The following is a 14,858-nucleotide window of genomic DNA, read 5'->3' on the forward strand; positions in this document are numbered from 1 at the left end:
CGTCAGGCGCCGGCCGTGCCGCGAGAACGAAACCGGCACGCAACTCCTCGCCCGGCAGCGGCGCCGGCGGCCCGTCGCTGTCCACCCATGAATCCATCCAGGGCAGCAGTCGTCGTTCTTCTCGTCCTGTGGCTGGCTAACAACAAGCTCTGAGCGAGGGCTTGCGTCGTGAGCACACCACACGCTGGCGGCGCGATCGATCTGATGGGTACCCGCCGCCGGCAGGGGAGCAGTCAGTGGTGCGGTGTCCTGTATAATCGGCGGCAGGGGAGGGTACCGTCTCGCCTCGCATTTACTGCAAGGTGTGGCTGGCTGCCGTAGATCTAAAAACTTGCGTAGCTGGGGCAGTTAAATGGGCTCAGACGCTGGGGCTTTGGCTCCTGAAGTCCTGATAGCCCAGAAGTGCTGCTGTCGGCAACCGTGTGGTCGAAATCCGACGGCTGGGAGATTTGAGAACACGACGGCGGATTTTGTGGGCGGCTGACGGGACGGCGGCGCTCGCAGCTCCTGATGAGTGCTGAGGGATGCCGTGTGATGCCTGTATAAAGGGCGGCGATGGCGATGCACACAAACGGAAGCTTCAGGTGGAGGAACGATTCTGAAGCGCATAATCTATCTGATCAGGTTGAATTTGAGGATCAATCGAATGTGAATCAAGTTTTTTCTGCTTGCAAGAATGATTCACCGTTTGAATTTGTCGCTTTGAGGAGCGTGAAAATCAAACATACTCCTGTGATGTTTCGTTGGAATTCCGGGAGAAATCATACCTCAAATCCATGGAAAATCCATGGAGACATGATTCCTTCATGGATCACGCCACCCCGGGGTGACGCTGTATTACCTCAATTTCGGGAATCTAGGGGGTGTGTTGTGGAAAAATGTAAGGTGATGAACAAGAATAATGAAAAAGCTGAGGGGCTTTGGGGAAAAAACCTGAATCAGGTATATTGTGGATTGGAAAGGCTGAATCGGCTCATTTATCCTCTCCGCAAAACCCTAAATCGCCTACTTACGGATCTTCTCCTGTGTTCGCCCCAAAACCACAAATCGAAAGATTTGTTGGGCATTTCTGGGGGAGATCTCAGAGATCTTATGCTAGTGTGGTGAAAACTAAGAGAGCTCCGATCGTTGCTGTGAAGATACAACCAAGAGGAGCTGGTCGGCATGGAGCTGCGCGCGGTTATGGTCGTGGTTCTGGTCGCGATCATGTCTGGAGGCGTATCGAAGATGGTGATGTTCAGAATCAAAGAGGTGGTCGCAGTATTGAGGAGGTGAATATGGGAGAGGGGGGTGACACCTTGAATCAAGGTAACCCGTCTCCCTGGGAAAGTCAAGTTGTCAGATCTGAAGAAAAAAATGAAGATAGTTGGAAAGGAAATCCCCATCCTATGGGAGAAGATGGTCCTAAAGATTCGCATATGAAAAAAGAGGTAACTCGTAGTTTTAATCTGGATAGATCTGGCTGTGCTTTTTGTCACTTCAAAAATCATCTTACTAAGGATTGTCGACATCGCTTTCCTTGTGACATTTGTGGTTGTGATGATCATATTGTGTTTGATTGCAAAAAATGCTTGCCTTGGAATTTTGGTCCGGAACTTTGTGCGACACAAGTTGAGGATCAGAGTTTTTTTCTATATTGAAGAAAAAGTGGATACTAGGATGATTAAAGAAAAATCCAGCACTGCTATTATCACTGTTGTTCAAGGGAATGTTAGTGAAAAACAAATTGAATTGGAATTCATGAACATGTTAGGCAAGAATTTGTGGCGGTGGTCTGCTAGATCTGTGGGAGACAATAAGTTTGTTATGAGATTTCTAGATCCTAAAATGATAGGGGATCTTGGATATTTTAGACCTTTGGGCATGAAAACAGCGAAAGCTCAGATTACTATTGATCCTTGGACACCTGCTGTCAACGCTAAAGGTTGCTTGCAAAAAGGATGGTTCAGAATCAGTGGCATTCCTATGGAACAAAGGTCTCTGGTGACAATTGCTAAAGTTGGTGGGCTTGTGGGTAAGGTGATTGAAATTGATGAAAGGACTAGACTTAGAAATGAATATGTGAGAGCTAGAATTGCTTGCAGGGATGTCACGACTGTTCCCGGTGTTGTGGAAGGCTCCCTTGGATTGTTTTTATATGATTTTTTCTTTGAAAGGGAAATACACTCGGAAGAGGATGAACAATTTCTTGAGACTGGGATTAGAGTTGATGACTCTAACCAGAAAGCTGCAAAAAGATCCAAGTATGAAGGTAAAATGGAGAAAGATAAGAAAGTGGATTATGGGAATCTGGAGGATGGAAATATTAAACAACATGATGAGTGTAGCAGAAAATCTTAAAGTTATACTTATCAAATGCAAGGGCTTGACAAGAATGTAAGCAAAGAAAAAAATGTTGGAACTGAAGAAGGTAAAACTGGTAAATCTTATTCCAGTTGTTCTGGTGAAGAGAAAAACAAAGTGCACATAACTGATAGTGAGGAGGATGATGACAGTGATCTTCTGGGAGAAGAACTTATGGCTATGAAAAATCGTGGATCTGGATCAAACAGTCATACTATGTGGAATACACAGTCTGACCCAGTTGACAACCTGAATTCTAGGAGTATAAATCATATTAAATCTTCTAAATGCTCTGTCATTCTTGAAGAACTTGATACCAATGAGAAAGGAGTTGATAATTCTGAAGAACTTTAAAATAGCATGGTAAGAAAAGAAAAACATGACTATAATCGTAAACATACCATACCTACAGCTGTCAGCAGAAAACTAAGGACTAATATCAACTACCGCATAAGTTTAAGCATATAACAGAAACACAGATATAAGTGACAATGAATTGCCTCCTGTGATCTACTGTAGTCCAAAACTACTATTTGTTAGTTGGTAGGAGGTTTATATTTAATTTGCTTAAAATTAATGGGTCAACATGTAGCAAACTAGTAATCTGAAAGTTCAGTACTTGTAGATAGAAAATCATGAATCCCATGAGTGTACAGCACGAAGAAAAAATAAAACTGAATGAATTCAAAAGTTTTGGGTGCCCTTGAGTTTTTACCTGCTAGTACTTGATATATTTCCTTCTTACGCCAAATGTATTCTTGAACAGTCTATCTTCTATGGCGGTGTTGACATTCACGATAGACACAGGGACATGCGCCTTGACATTGACAATATGTCCTATGAGGTTTGTGTTCCTTAGTGAAGCATTACCTGCACCTTTGCGAATAATCTAAAATCTAATCTAAGATGGTTGCCCTACTTTCAGGAGCTATTAGCACTCGAGGAAAGAATAGGAAATGTCGGCACTGGCCTCAGCGAGGAAGCTGTGATAAGGTTGCTCAAACAAAGGAAATTTTCATCTTGGACACTAAAAGCATCTTTGGACCCTGAACCATGTTGTATCTGCCAGGTATTTCATATACTCCCGAGCATCTCAGAATCATGGCTTGTTCTTTTGCCGTAGGTAGATACACCAATCGCATTGAATGATTGAATTGGGCATTCAGGTGTTTTTGGTTCACATATTTGTAGCGTGAACGGTAATCGGTAACGTTAAACCATGTTTGTTTAAGTCCAACCGTAATCGAATACCACACTAGAAATTGATACCGTCCTATTCAAACTTGTTACCGATGGTAATCGAGTGTAAATCATTACCGTTGCCATTTATGTTACATTTCGTGAACCAAACGGCACCTCAGTTAGGTCACCTAGGCCATCATCACGTGTACAAAGCAATGCAGCACTTAACTAAATTGGCCCACAAATATTAGAAGGGCAAGTTAAGTCTAAAAGTTGCTAAGCTTGTCTACTTATACCATCTAGGCCTCCAATGGAGAATCATACCCTGGTAGGTCTCTGGATTTCTACAAATTAACGGTTTGAAATGGTAGAACTAAGAATATTTGTCTCATCCCTTGAGATTTCCATGCTATTGATCTTGGTTCCTAGTGTCTCAGGAAAGAATTACAATCCGACTCTAGCATGACTTCCATCGGATCACTAAAAAAGACTACTTAGGCCTTGTTCGTTTACATCGGATTGTACCCGGAATCGTTCCGATTAATCAAAGTTTATATAAATTATAGAAGCAATCCGGCTCGGAATTATTCCGACCCACCAATCCGACACAAACGAACAAGCCCTTAAGGTGATAGTGTAGAGGACTAGGCATAATGCGTGCGTTTAATTTGCACGGAACCTTTCAGGGAAAAAAATATTTAGTTCAGAGGGTTGGAGGGCAAGATGCCTCTCGGGATACATATGTCAGTACGAGATTACAATGTCCTAACGGCCAAATATACTCAACACTGTTAACCTTTTTTATAGGGTGGCTAATAAAAAATAACATCAACTCTGGCAACAAAACCTGTAGCATAGAACTGTCTATTTAATCAGGATTTCCATTGTCGATGTAAATCATGTACACCAGTATCTGTTATCTGCTGTGAATTTAATTCCTTTTTGCCTATGAACATGTCCCAGCGTCACCTTATAGAGCAATGAAATTAGCAGTTGAACGAGGCTAATATATATACCTACCTTATGTCCTTTTTATCCCTGTCCAGGAGGAGTACGCTGATGGAGACGACCTCGGGAAGCTGGACTGCGGGCACGACTTCCACGCTGGCTGCATCAAGCAATGGCTGGTGGTGAAGAACGTGTGCCCCATCTGCAAGAGCACCGCATTGAAGAAGACCTGAAACCCGAACAAAGGCTCGTGTCAGAGACATCCCCCATGTTTCTATGTTCACTCGATGGTTCGCGAGATCATTTGCCGATTCGTATTGCTACGCTTTTTTTTTTTTGGTCGGGAAAATTTTGCCAGCCACCTTTTGGTTAATGTCTTTCCTGCTTGATGTAGTGAATTTGGACTATGCCTGATAGTTGTCCTTGACCTGAATCAGGTTGGTGTGTGGGTGTTTCATGTTTGGTTGCTGTGATAGCTGGTACGAACAATGTATTTCTGTTATGCAAGTAATAGAAATGAAGTTTCTCCGGTCAAAAAAAAAAGGTGGAGGAACGATTCATATCGTACGGACATTCTGATGATCATTACTAGCTCCGTAGCTCGAACTGAAACAGCATGTCACTGTACTAAACTATTTTATGTGCTGGAACTGAAACCCGCCTCGCTGTCGTTGCTCCGGACCGGACCACGTCGTTCGCGGTACTGCTGCCGGCATGTTCGCGCGCTAGCCTCCGTCCTCCGCCTTCGCGCGCCGCCCATGGCTCGCAGGCCCATGGAAATCTCGCACGCACGCACGACAGCTGGTCAGCTGCCAGTCGCCTTGGCATCGGGGCAAGTGCCTGCGCCGTTGAGCTGCTGCTAACAAAGCTACACAGACGGTACTTTGTCATGCTCATATGCAGCGCTCGCATACAGCGCCGTTGAAACATGATGACGCGCGCCCGCTAAGACTCCCGTAGTCCCGTTGCCTTTGCCTTCACTTCCCTTTTCCCTTTCCGATGTGGTGGGTGGCCTAACAACACCCACCCAATTACCCAAATCGCCCCATGCAAATGCAACGCGAGCATCACCGGCAGCAGGCAGGGGCACTGCTCACCCACCCTGACCCTCGGCGACCGCTATCCCGGTTCGTTAGGCGTTAGCGACTGGCCACGATGAGCTGGCAGTGGGAGGCTGGTCCATGATTGCACCCATGCAGTCCTCAGCTAACTGGCTGCCGGCCGCCCGGCGCACGAACGAAGTGACGAGGAAGCGGGCCAGCCGACCTAACGCGGCGGATTCGCGCACCAGCCGACAGCTAACTGCGTTGGTAAGCCAAGCCAAGGCGGGGGGCGATGCCGACGGAACGAAACAACTGGATCATGCCAAAGCGGGCGGCGGGGGGAGATTAGTTTATGGTGCAACTCAGGCGGCAAAGATATTAATCGCTGTCAAGCAAGGCCGATTCGAATAATCATACTGCTAGTAGTAGAACTAGTAGTGAGAGAGGGTGATGATGACTTGTTTTTCTTATCGCTGTTACAGCTGTCCTTTTTGACATTTTGGAAAGACCGCCGCTTGTGGCCGCCTCCCTCCGTCTCCGCCTGCCCTGCCCCTGCCTGCCCGCCCGCCACGCCGCCCCTGCTGCTGCTGGCCTGCTGCCTTCGTGCTTATCCACAACGTACCCAAAAGGCCAAAACCCTCGCCGCACCGCCCTCCCGCCCGCCGACCATCCGGTCGTCGAGGACGGATAGGATAGGATAGGCAGGCGGCCGGGTCAGCTGGATCGTCGTGTACGTACGTACGTACGTGGGGACGGTCGGACGGAGACGACAACGGCATGCTGCGTCGTGGGATTGGGAATAACCGATAACGGACGTCGTCGTTGAACCTCGCCTTGCGGTGCCTGCTGCTCAGCTCTCTCGCTCGCTTGTCACTCGGCGTCGGAGCTCTCGGGGCTCGGCGCACGGTTCAGATCCGGGTTCTTGACGCGCCCGCTCCACGCAGGCCGCTGCGGCTTCTGCTCCTCTTCCTCCTGCTGCTCCTCCGCGTGCACCCGCAGCTGCGGCAGGTGGTTGTGGTGCCTATGGCGCTCGCGGTGGTGCGGCGGCGGGACCACCATGCCGGTCTGGAGCGCGTCCACGCGGGACCCCACCTCGATGGCCTTCTTCCGTATGGACGCCGCGGACAGCGTGCAGCCGCCGCCGCCGCCGGCGGCGGCGGCGGCCGGGTCGCGCGCGTGCTCCCCCACGTCCACGCCATCCGCCAGCCCGAACGAGGGGATCTCCTCGGGGAAGTTGAGCCGCGCCGACCGCCCGCGCAGGTAGAACACGGCCGTGTCGTAGGCGCGCGCCGCCGCCACGGCCGTGGCGTAGGACCCCAGCCAGATGCGCGTGCGCTTGTGCGGCTCCCGGATCTCCGCCACCCACTTGCCCCACTTGCGCATGCGCACGCCGCGGTACTGCCGCCGCGGCTGCGTCTGCTGGTGCGCCGCCCCCAGCTGCGGCGCCGCCATCGCCGCCTGCTCCGCCTCCATCTTCACCGCCGCGGCCGCCAGAGGAGCCATGGCTGCGGCTGCGGCAACAGCGGCCGCAGCCGACTCCTCGATGGAAGACCGGTACTCGCCCTGCATCATCAACAGCTCAAGCCGCAAGCCGCCGCCTTTGCTGGCTGCCGCTGCCGCCTCCCCCTCTTTCTCTCTCTCTCTCTCTCCTGCTGGGGGCTGTGCAGGCAGGCGCAGCAGCAGTGGTATCTGCAGCTGCTTTTGGCGGTGGCGTGGTTTTCTTGGCTTCCCTTCCCTGTCTCTCTGTTTGCTGGGCGAGTATTTGTATTGGGATTTTGTGGGTCGAAGGGGGGATGAGTTGGGCGGAAGGCGTCGACGACACCCCCTGTACTGTGCTGTGCTGTTTGGAAGGGAGCTCTCACCGCCGGCACACAAATTGTTAGGTCCACCGGCTAACTTGCATCCGGTGCCCATCCACTGCCAACGGGCTAACTATATATGACTGGTTCCAAACTGCGGGTACGTATCTCCGGCTATGTTGTATTATTCTCTTATATCGACCCTAATTATCTACCATAGTCATATAACCTTCGTCACCTCTTATATATCGTAGTTATCTAACGCACAGTCTTCAATCTCATCTTACAATCATCTCAACACCACGTTAACTTTTCTTTTACGTACTTATAGTTGACATAAACATATTATTTTATTTAAATAAAAATACATTTGATTACATAATTAAGCAAATAAAATTACATAATCCATTTAAAATTTAAAAGTACATGGCTTAAACCAAAAAAAAATACACAATTCGTTAATATAACTATAAACTACTAGTCCTCCTCCTCATCTTCCTCTCCTACCTCGTGCACCGATTCTTTATATTCTAATTTATAAGTTGCTTTATCAATCTTTTTTCATAGCTAACTTATAGTCTTTTATCTTGTCTTCCTTCATATCAGTAATAAAACGATCTGGTAGTTTGTTAAATTACTACCACAAAGCAACTCCAATAGTTCTATAAAAAAAGAGCTTGATAAAATCATGTTTAGCAAGTTACAAAATAGCTATCCAAAGTAAAAGTAACATAGTCTCCGATAGCTGCTCATATTTAGGGAGTAATTCGATTTTCAATCTAGCTTTGGCAGCCCTGCACCTATCAGATCAGGCTGACGGTAGGGTTGGAAGCAGAGGATGTCGAGGGCAGAAGAGAAAAAGGCCGGTCGACATGACATATGGAGGAGTGATGGTCCGCTGACACAACCTATGGGACAGTAAGGTCCAACGGTAAAGGAGAAACTTATGCCAAACGTGTTTGACCTAGCTATATCACTGTGCTAGAAAGTGGAAAACGAGCTTGCTATACCTTGCTACCTCACTGTGTGGAAAATGGAAAAAATAATCATGCCAGTGTGAAGAAATTGACGTCAGGTGCATTTAAGGAGCTCCTATCGAGTTGCCAAATATAGAGATTATATAGAGTTGACAGCAACTAACTAATTAGCAAGTCTATTTAGAGAACCATTTTTTCTGTTTAATTATTAAATTTAAGACGATTTAGAGAGTTGTTTAGAGAACTATTAGAGTTACTCTAAGGAGCTCTAACAGCTTGTCCATACCTTCTTGGTTAGGGACCCTACTGTATAACAACGAGACAAAGAAGGAAAGGTAATGGTTGTGGTAGAGAAATGGCGAGAGGAAAAAGAGATTAGTAGGAAAGAGGGGTGGGGACGTACGTGTACATTAGAATCTGAGCTACAGAAATTTTGCGCTGAACCTAGGTAGGTTTCTGCCACGTAGAATATAAAAGGTGAATTGATGTACACAGGCCTAGCTGTGGACGGAGCCACGGAAGCGATCCCGTGAAGAAGCTTACCTGTTGGGCACACTGGTTAATTGCGTCAGCATTGGATGGGTTTACGAACAGCGACAATTTACAATCTAGAAAGAAAGGTGAAGACAATAATGTCAAGAACCAAATTGGCGTGGATACGATACGAGCATCTGGTTGTCACAATCACAACGCACCCCCACCCCACCCGCTCGCTCTCCTCCCTGCTCGTCACCAACCCATGTGCACACCTGTCGCCTCACCGTTGCCCTGCTGACCCTAAACGTTTCGTTCACTAGTTCCCAGGACAGAATGCGTGGCGGATTGACCCTAACGTGGTGCGTACCTCTGGCTACGTGTGTTGGAGGACGGAATAATGGCGTCTGGGCCCGGCGATGTTTCTTGGAATGATCTGGGACGAGGAGTACGTGCTTCCGTACGGAGCCGTCGTCGCTCCACTCAGTCACCACACAAGTAAAAACCTGGTCGATGCTGCGTGGTTTCGCCGTTTGAAACTTTTGGTTTGGATTGAAGCTACGCAGTCCGCAGCCAAGACTACTTTTTTTTTTATGCTGCGTGGTTTTTTTAAGTAAATAACGTGGTCGCAGCATGACGACGCTCCTGATAATTGCCTTGCCGCCATGCTGTGCTTTTTTAGGTGGGCAGGGCAGATAGGTGCCGCCACCGACCCGGGCGCGCCGCTCGCGTGCATAATTTGCTGCGGGGGGAATAGCTGGCCCGGCTTTCCTCCTCTCCTGCCCGCGACTCCAAACCCAAAAAATCATGCAAATCTAAAGCCGAGAGCTGTCGGTTTCCTACGAGAGACCTGCTGCTCTGCTCTCGAGACGCCAGGGCATCGCCAGTAGTACCCAATCATCAGCGCCAGCAAGCAAGCAAGCAAGCGCGCGGCTCGTCGTCGTCGGCGGCAGGTCGTACGTACACCGGGCAGTGGGGTTTTGGATCCAGCGGCGGCAGGGCAGCACGGGGGACGGACAAACACGACGTGTCGCTGGGGCGCGGTCGGCCGGCGGGGCCTTCACCTCGCCCTACCTGGACCACATGCACGAGGCTCGAGCTCGATAGGTGGACAATAACGTTGTAGTCCTATAGTACGAGCGGTGTATGTAGCTGTAGGCTAGCTAGCGGCTAGGGCGCCGGTAGTGGTGCCTCAACGTCGATCGCGCCCCCGAGCTATAGCCTGTGTGGTGCGGCGGTGCCGGCCAGTGCAAATAGGATTGTCCAACTCATCTTCTTCTTCCTTGCTCGTTTCATCTCTCCTTCGCACTCGGCGATGCCGGCCACTACTGTAGTCGCCACGTCCTAGCTAATGTTCCTCAAGACATCAACGCGCCTAGCTAGCTAGCTAATTCCCTATTTTTCTGTCCCACGCAGAGTTTTTTTTTACTTGGCACAACAGTGGCATCTGGCACGTATGGGCAGCATGTCAACGATATTGATTTCATCGCAGTCAACAGTACCACCCACTGTGCAGCCGTGCAGGACAAAGAAACGTCACTGTATCCGCAGACGAAAGTAGTACGGGCCGGTAGTACTTCTCTGTTGGAGATTACACGAGTGGACAGGGAAAGAGAAAAAAAAAACCCCGTCACTCTGATCAACTGGTACGGCGCAGGTCAGCAGCGATGGTGTAGTGGATGGTGGATGCCGGGATTGGAGGTGGTCATCGGCTCACCGGGTGCTTTGGCCGTCGTTTGTTAGGTTCAGCCGGCGGAGGAGGAGAGCGAGACAAACAGGGCACGGGCACATGTCCAGGCGCCGTACGTTTGGTGCACGTACCGATTTGGCCAACCCCCCACAACCAACCGCCGTTGCGTTGCGTCCATCGGCCTCGCTCGCACCGGCACCGCCGACATGAGGTGGGCGGGCGGGCGGCTCCAGGTCCAGGTGGCGTCGTCGGGGTGATGCGCGCCGACGTGGAGACGTGGCCCCTTCCTTCTTCTACGCAAAATCCCCCACCCACCCACCCACCCCCATCCATCCACACCTCCTCTTCCTAATCCGGACGCGGGACGTCAATTTGCTTGCCAGCAGCGACGGCATCGGCCGCCCGCCTTGTATCTAATCTAACCCCGTAATCATTCACGCTAACGACGCCCGTGGCGGGGTTAGCGTAGGCAGCGGCCCGGCTGGCTGTGGCTGTCTCTGTCTGCTTGGAAGTTGGACCACGGTGCGGCGCGTAGGGGCCCGGCCAGCTGGTGCTGTCGTCTGCCCGCTCGCGTGGTCGCGTTTATTTCTCGGTCGGCGCGGGCAAGCGCTCCTCTACCGGGTCCGGATCCGGACGGTAGCTAGAGGGCGCAGTTGCTGCAGGTCGGTGGCCGAGGGCGGGCGAGTCGTATACGTCGCGGAGAGCTGGATCGGAGTTGGGTGTGCAGGTAGGTAGGTGTGCGCCCGCCCCAGCAGACTTCAGATATCTGGGATGACGTGGGGAGTTCTGTTGGGTCCGTCCGGCCCGCCGTACGTAGTACGCCAGCTCGCTGCTTGTCTGTACTAGAGTGACCAGCCGAGCTCGCGACGGGTACTGGATGCCGGTCCGTACCGTACCGGTGGTAAACAGCGCATGCAGTGCATTTCAGCTAGCTAGATCCAGTACTAGTAGTTTTAACTATATATTCGTCGTACCAGATCAGAGGCATAGCTGGTCCCCGCCTCCCCGGACAGGTAAACTGCTTCCATCTGTTTCCATCGGAGGCGGCCCTGGCGTGGCAGTGGCACTGGCACTGGCTCTGGCTGCCTCGCCATGCAACGCAACGATTATACGTGTGCGCGTCGAGCTGCATATTCTAGTTGTACCGGCAGGCAGTTCAAGTGTCGAACGATCTCAGACACCAAACCGAGATCCAAGTGACGGCGAACGGAGCTGCCCCCGCCTGCCCAGCCCAGACGGCCTGCATAGCTGCCGCCAGGCCCAGGCGCGACCGGCCGCAGCGCGCCGACAAGGAACCATGCTGGCTGACTAGCTCGATCGAGCGGAGCATGCGGACCATAAATGGCCAAATAGACTGTGCCTAACGGGGCCGGTCCGAAGCACGACCCGTTTAATAGTGCTGGGCCAAGTTCAGCACGAGAATTGTACTGTGCTTGGGCCGCTGCCTTGGTCCGCAGTGCGGCCCGGCCCGGCCCGGCACGACTATATATTTTCTATTTTATAAAATATAGTATATATATTTACATTTTATATTTGCTATTTACAACAAATGTACTAGAGTTCTATTGATTAGTCTCTTTTAGTTAATGTTTTCAGCCTTGTAAAGAGAGGTCGCGGGTTCAAATTCTCACTCACACACAGTTTTTTTTGCTATTTTCCTTGATTTAATTGGAGAACGTGGCCAGTTAACGGGCCGGCCTGGCACGACTACCATGGCATGCGGGCCGGCCGAGCATGGCCCGATTATCTATCGGGCCTAACGGGCCCGTGCTGGGCCGGGCTGTGCCACCCGTTTGGGCACCTATAATGCTGACAATGCAGGTTGATAGTTTCAAGGAGCAATAGCTGAGCTAGACACACACACAGTTTTTTGCTATTTTCCTTAATTTAATGGGAGAACGTGACCAGTTAACGGGCCGGCTCAGCACGACTACCAGGCCGGCGTGCCGTGCCTGGGCCGCGGCACGCGGGCCAGCCGGGCACGGCCCAATTATTCGTCGGATCTAACGGGCCCGTGCTGGGCCGGGCCGGGCCATCCGTTTAGGCACCTATAATACGGACACTGCAGGTTGATAGTTCAAAGGAGGAATAGCTGAGCTAGCCAAGCCATGCATGTCCATGTCCATGGGGCCTGTACTGCGCGACGATGCTCCTCAGCTGCTGTCTCGCTGCTTGCCCTCAGGGGCACGACGTTATCAGTAGCCTCGGTCCGTGAAGCAGGGAGCGCGAGCCCTTCCACGGCTACGACCTACGACCTGAACTCCGATCCGAATACCACACTGATCCCAACACATGTTTTCCGTTGATCGCTAGAAGCCACCGCCCACTCGCCCAGGCTATCTTCAGCTTCGATTCCATGTGTCTTCTGCATGATGAAAAGGTTGGGCCCCCGCCCGCCTGGATCCGTTTCCGTGCATGATTAGATGCAGTGCAGGCCCTGAAAATTGCTGTTTTCTTCTGACAAATCGTCACAGGCACAGGCGGCCGGCCGGCCGCAGTCCGCTGGTCGCCTTGCGCAGAGATGCCATGCCACGGGCTGGCCGGCGCGGGGAGGGGAGGGGCCGGACGGGGGAACGGGCCCCCCATGACAAGCCTCCTGCAGTCCTGTCGATATGATGTGGAGCAAACCAGGACAGCCGCCAGCAGATGAACGCAGAGTGGGCAGCACTCTCTTTGTGTGTGTGTGTGTGTGGTGGCATCTTGCCGTCTTGCATGGATCCATCATGGTCGGTGGCTGGACCGTCGGAGGGCACCGCACCATAGATAGAGGAGCATTGCATTCACGATATCACAGAAGAGGCTGCCCAGGCCGGTGGTAAAGCTAGGTGACGAGGAAAATGATGCATGGCCAAGTGCTGCAGACAGAGAGGGCGTGTTTGCGACCCTGTGCCTGACTAGTTCGGCCCGTTCAACTGGTCCAGGCTAAGATTAGTCTGTCCCAGCTTCCGCAACTTACTATATTTGCGCATTTGTATCATATGAGACTCAGAGACTGGCTCAGACGAGCTGGTGTTTGTCACCCAGTATGTAGCCGGGTTAGAAGACTAAAACTACCTAACCGTGGAATCCTTGCGCCACGACCAGCCAGGCTCCCAGAAAACGGACCTTCATCTCGTTTCTGTGGAGCCAGGCTGAGAGACTAAACTTGCACGCGGACAGCCAGGCTCCCGATCAAGTCAGGCCAACGCAAATACGAGAACTGCAGCCTGAGAGCGCAGCCAGGCTGCTGGGCCATGGCGGCAAACACACAGAGTCGTCCTCTTACACTCGGCACTTTCGGTGCAGGTGCTGAGGTGTTGACCCGGCGAACGAGCGAGCGAGGCCCCTCCCGCCGACGCGGGCAAGCGATCGAGAAAAAAGCCTGAATCGAGAACGGTTGGTGCTGCTGGTCGACGACCACTGTTTCCTTTTCCTACGCTACGACTAGCGTTTGGTGCATGGCAGTACGCCAGTACCCGTGCGTGACCGACCTGGTTTTGTGCTGATTAAGGACTTGTTCGTTTACGTCGGATTGGTGGGTCGGAACAATTCCGAACCGGATTGCTTCTCTAATTTATATAAACTTTGATTAACTGGAACGATTCCGGATGTAATCCGATGTAAACGAAAAGACCTAAGGCTGCGTTCGTTTGTTTAGGATTGGGGCAGGAATGGTTCCAGGTGATCAAAACCTATACAAATTAGATAAGCATTCCTGGTTGGATTGGTTCTAGGTCACGATTCCGGAACAAACGAACACACCCTAAGGCCTTCTTCGTTTGTGTCGGATTGTAACTGAAATCGTTCCAGCAAATCAAAGTTTATATAAATTAGAGAAGCAATCCAATTAGAAATCTTTTCGACCCACACCAATCCGGCACAAACGAACAAGACCTAAGTCTTTGTTCTTTTGTACCACATTGCATAAAAAATTATTTCAGTTAATTAAAGTTTATATAAATTAGATAAGCACTAATCTCAAACAACCGAACGGCACCTACGGAAGATAGGGAAAAGCGGTGTCCGGCTCATGCCTCCCGTCTACTGTTGGCCTCATCAAGCCTGTCGCCCTGCCCGGCCAAGAGACCGAGAGGACTGCTTCTTGCTTCTTGGAGCGTGATATATCCTCTGATGGGTTGGGTGTGTAAGTGTGGTCTGACTCGTGCGAGCCTGGTCCACTGGAAACAGGCCGTTCCTTACGTATATGTGCATGTAATTAGGAGAGATGTTTCAGGCTTAAGCTGCAGCCGCGGGTGCAGCCTTGGCGCCGTGTAAGCAGGCAACCAAACGAGAGTCGCAGCATGGTCAACACATACACAGAGGCTGAATGGGCAGGTGCAGACGTCCAATCACGCGACTAGTGTTTGCTCCCCTGCCTGTCACTAGCAGTGTGGCTTAGTGCTAGGAATATGTGTTAGTTTTT

At 51.1% G+C, this 14,858-nt stretch overlaps 2 protein-coding genes across 2 annotated transcripts; one reads left to right on the top strand and one right to left on the bottom strand.

Annotated features, from left to right (window-relative positions):
* The first annotated feature begins 1,164 nt into the window (after nucleotides 1-1,164).
* LOC109943116 (probable E3 ubiquitin-protein ligase HIP1) lies at nucleotides 1,165-5,029 on the top strand. Its single transcript, XM_020545944.3, has 4 exons — nucleotides 1,165-1,260; nucleotides 3,110-3,187; nucleotides 3,269-3,412; nucleotides 4,572-5,029. The coding sequence occupies exons 1-4, from the start codon at nucleotides 1,165-1,167 to the stop codon at nucleotides 4,704-4,706; spliced, it is 453 nt and encodes a 150-aa protein (XP_020401533.2). The 3' UTR covers nucleotides 4,707-5,029.
* Nucleotides 5,030-5,954: 925 nt separating this feature from the next.
* Nucleotides 5,955-7,253, bottom strand: LOC100280932 (uncharacterized). Its single transcript, NM_001153852.3, has one exon. It carries the CDS (start codon nucleotides 7,086-7,088, stop codon nucleotides 6,387-6,389), a length of 702 nt encoding a protein of 233 aa, NP_001147324.1. The 5' UTR covers nucleotides 7,089-7,253; the 3' UTR covers nucleotides 5,955-6,386.
* Between the last annotated feature and the right edge of the window lie 7,605 nt (nucleotides 7,254-14,858).

This window comes from Zea mays, chromosome 10 (assembly GCF_902167145.1).
Source record: "Zea mays cultivar B73 chromosome 10, Zm-B73-REFERENCE-NAM-5.0, whole genome shotgun sequence".
NCBI classification, from domain to species: Eukaryota; Viridiplantae; Streptophyta; class Magnoliopsida; order Poales; family Poaceae; genus Zea; species Zea mays.

Bases quoted from the DNA above. Each gene is read 5' to 3' on its own strand.
- LOC109943116 (XM_020545944.3), top strand. From the start codon at position 1,165: ATGGAGCTGCGCGCGGTTATGGTCGTGGTTCTGGTCGCGATCATGTCT. The intron at 1,261-3,109 runs GTATTGAGGAGG...ATTCTTGAACAG, and splicing joins GAATCAAAGAGGTGGTCGCA to TCTATCTTCTATGGCGGTGT. The intron at 3,413-4,571 runs GTATTTCATATA...ATCCCTGTCCAG, and splicing joins AACCATGTTGTATCTGCCAG to GAGGAGTACGCTGATGGAGA.
- LOC100280932 (NM_001153852.3), bottom strand. From the start codon at position 7,088: ATGATGCAGGGCGAGTACCGGTCTTCCATCGAGGAGTCGGCTGCGGCC.